The sequence below is a fragment of the Poecilia latipinna genome, unplaced genomic scaffold (assembly GCF_001443285.1).
Source record: "Poecilia latipinna isolate Pla-1442-1.1 unplaced genomic scaffold, P_latipinna-1.0 Scaffold557, whole genome shotgun sequence".
Taxonomy (NCBI): Eukaryota; Metazoa; Chordata; class Actinopteri; order Cyprinodontiformes; family Poeciliidae; genus Poecilia; species Poecilia latipinna.
In genome coordinates, this window is record NW_015113173.1 from 330,342 (window position 1) to 332,515 (window position 2,174).

Genomic DNA, 2,174 nt, shown 5'->3' on the forward strand with positions numbered 1-2,174 from the left:
TATTATATCCACAGATTTGATAATCATATTAATTATTATTAATATGTTTTTGTTCATACCAAGAGTGAACTTTTCAGACACGGTAAAGGTGACATTTGAGCAGTTTTCTGGAGGAAACTCCAAAACTAAATCTGAACACATTTCGTCATAAGCATGTTTGAAACGATACGATCCATTGTTGAAGTCTTCAATTGAAACCTTCTTGTTTTCTGATAATAAAGAGCTGATGTTCCAACCACTTTGGTAACAGAAATATCCAGGAGGGCAGGAAATGTTTTCAATTTCTTGTTCAGCTGAAACACAGAAACAATATTTGTCTCAGTTCTTCACAGAATCTCATTTCAGTCAATAATAAAGTAAAGATAAAATATGAAGCATTTTACTCACTCATTCCAGTTGTTTTTGTTTTATCTTCAGTTTTGTTACAGGGTATTTCTGTACCATTGGAGTCGATAAATGTAACATTTAACTGATATTTGGTGCACGGCTTCAGAGGTTTGATTTCATGAGTTGAGTTTTTACTGGGGAAGGAAAAATTGCCTTTCCTTTCAAATGAACCTTCATTCTCAGCAACATATATGGTGTAGTAACCAGGAGTAGAATCTGTCATCTTTATCTTTAGACCAAACTTGATCTTCTCAACACTGTAAGAACCTGCAAAGCAACAGATTTACATTTGAGCTGAAATAAAACCAAACTTCAAGTTTTTATTTCCAATTGTTAGAATGAAATTAAAATGAAAAAGCAATTTCTATATTAGACAATCTAAAAAAAAAGATCACCTTTAATAAACATGTGTTCATAACTTCAAATTTGATACTCACACTTTAGATTCGTGCTGGGTTCAGCTGAAAAAACAAAACAAAAAAAAAAACAAGAGGGAAACATGAAAAAAGTTAAAAACTGAAACACATTCTCAAACCGTCTTAAATTTACAGTTACCTGATCTCTGTTGACTGAATCTTGGCAGACCTACAGTCTGTAATCTAAAGTCTAATCCTTAAAAACTTGTTAAAGTCCCAAATTAAATATTTAAAGTTCCAACCTGTGGTGGCAGCCATGGTTGTGTTTGGCTGAGGTGAGGTGGTTGGCTGATTGGATGACTGGTTGTTGGTTGAATTCTCATTTGAGATGCTTGCAGGTAAGGTGGTTTGATTGGTTGACTGGTTGTTGGTTGAAGTATCATTTTGGGTGCTTGGATGTGAGGTATTGACTGCAGGTTTGAGAGCATGCGGAGGTCACCATCAGGCTGAAGAAATCCACTACCAAGATTCTTACCTTCTACGATTCTTAAAGAACAACTAATTTTATCATTCAAAAAGTAACACAACTTTCCCAAAACTATAAAATAAAGCTGAATACATTACCAGCTGTTTTTATTGAAGAGCTTGAAGGTTTTAAGGTGGTGGATAGAGAGGTGGGTGTGGGTTTGTTAGAGGGGGGAAGTTTGGAGGTTGCAGCAGTTGGTGCTGCCACGGTGCTTGGAGGAGAGATAGCAACAGGTGTAGAAGGATCTGCGCCAGTGAGTGGAGGTAAGGTGGCAACAGGTGTAGAAGAACCTGCGCCAGTGCGTGGAGGTAAGGTGACTAAAAATATAAAAATCAACATCAATAACAGTTCTTCTTAAAGAATTTAATATTTAGCTGAAAGAACTGATCCTCTCCATCCTCTATGTTTTACAAGACATTTGCACAAAAAATATTTTAAAAAGTAGATAAAATGTAAATGATTTATTGATTGGAGCATTTGTAATCTATCTATATAAAAACTTAAGTAATGTTTATTGAGAACAAATCTATTTCTCTAAATACTTACACAATGTCCACATTAATTCACAGTGTTACTGTTATGGTTTTAAACCTAAAGTTAATGTCATGATGCAGATTCACTGAAAACAAGAAAACTCTTGAAACTGTTAATGAACCAACTGATTAAAAACTCATTAAAAACACGTTTCAAACTATCTAATTACAAGCTAAATGTTGTCATGGTTAAACCTCTACATCACTATAGAGTAAAGCAGGTTTATTTTAACAGCATCATTCATATACAAGTCAGTCCAAAGAGGTTAACAGGACACAAAAAGAGGCAAAAATGGTAAAGCATAAGCATGAAAGCATTGGAAAAGAGAAAGAAATGTTTCATTATTTTTCATTGGGAAGATTCTTTGATCA

At 34.3% G+C, this 2,174-nt stretch overlaps 1 protein-coding gene across 1 annotated transcript; it reads right to left on the bottom strand.

Annotated features, from left to right (window-relative positions):
• Positions 1 to 638: 638 nt before the first annotated feature.
• LOC106953048 (salivary glue protein Sgs-3-like) lies at positions 639 to 2,168 on the bottom strand. Its single transcript, XM_015041562.1, has 3 exons — positions 1,368 to 2,168; positions 1,046 to 1,213; positions 639 to 848 (listed from the first exon to the last, which is right to left on the bottom strand). Exons 1-3 carry the CDS (start codon positions 1,606 to 1,608, stop codon positions 808 to 810), a joined length of 450 nt encoding a protein of 149 aa, XP_014897048.1. The 5' UTR covers positions 1,609 to 2,168; the 3' UTR covers positions 639 to 807.
• Positions 2,169 to 2,174: the final 6 nt, after the last annotated feature.

Coding starts and splice junctions, on each gene's coding strand:
- LOC106953048 (XM_015041562.1), bottom strand. CDS start 1,608: ATGTTGATTTTTATATTTTTAGTCACCTTACCTCCACGCACTGGCGCA. Junction 1,214..1,367: donor CTCTTCAATAAAAACAGCTG/GTAATGTATTCA, acceptor TCAAACCTGCAG/TCAATACCTCACATCCAAGC. Junction 849..1,045: donor AACCATGGCTGCCACCACAG/GTTGGAACTTTA, acceptor TTGTTTTTTCAG/CTGAACCCAGCACGAATCTA.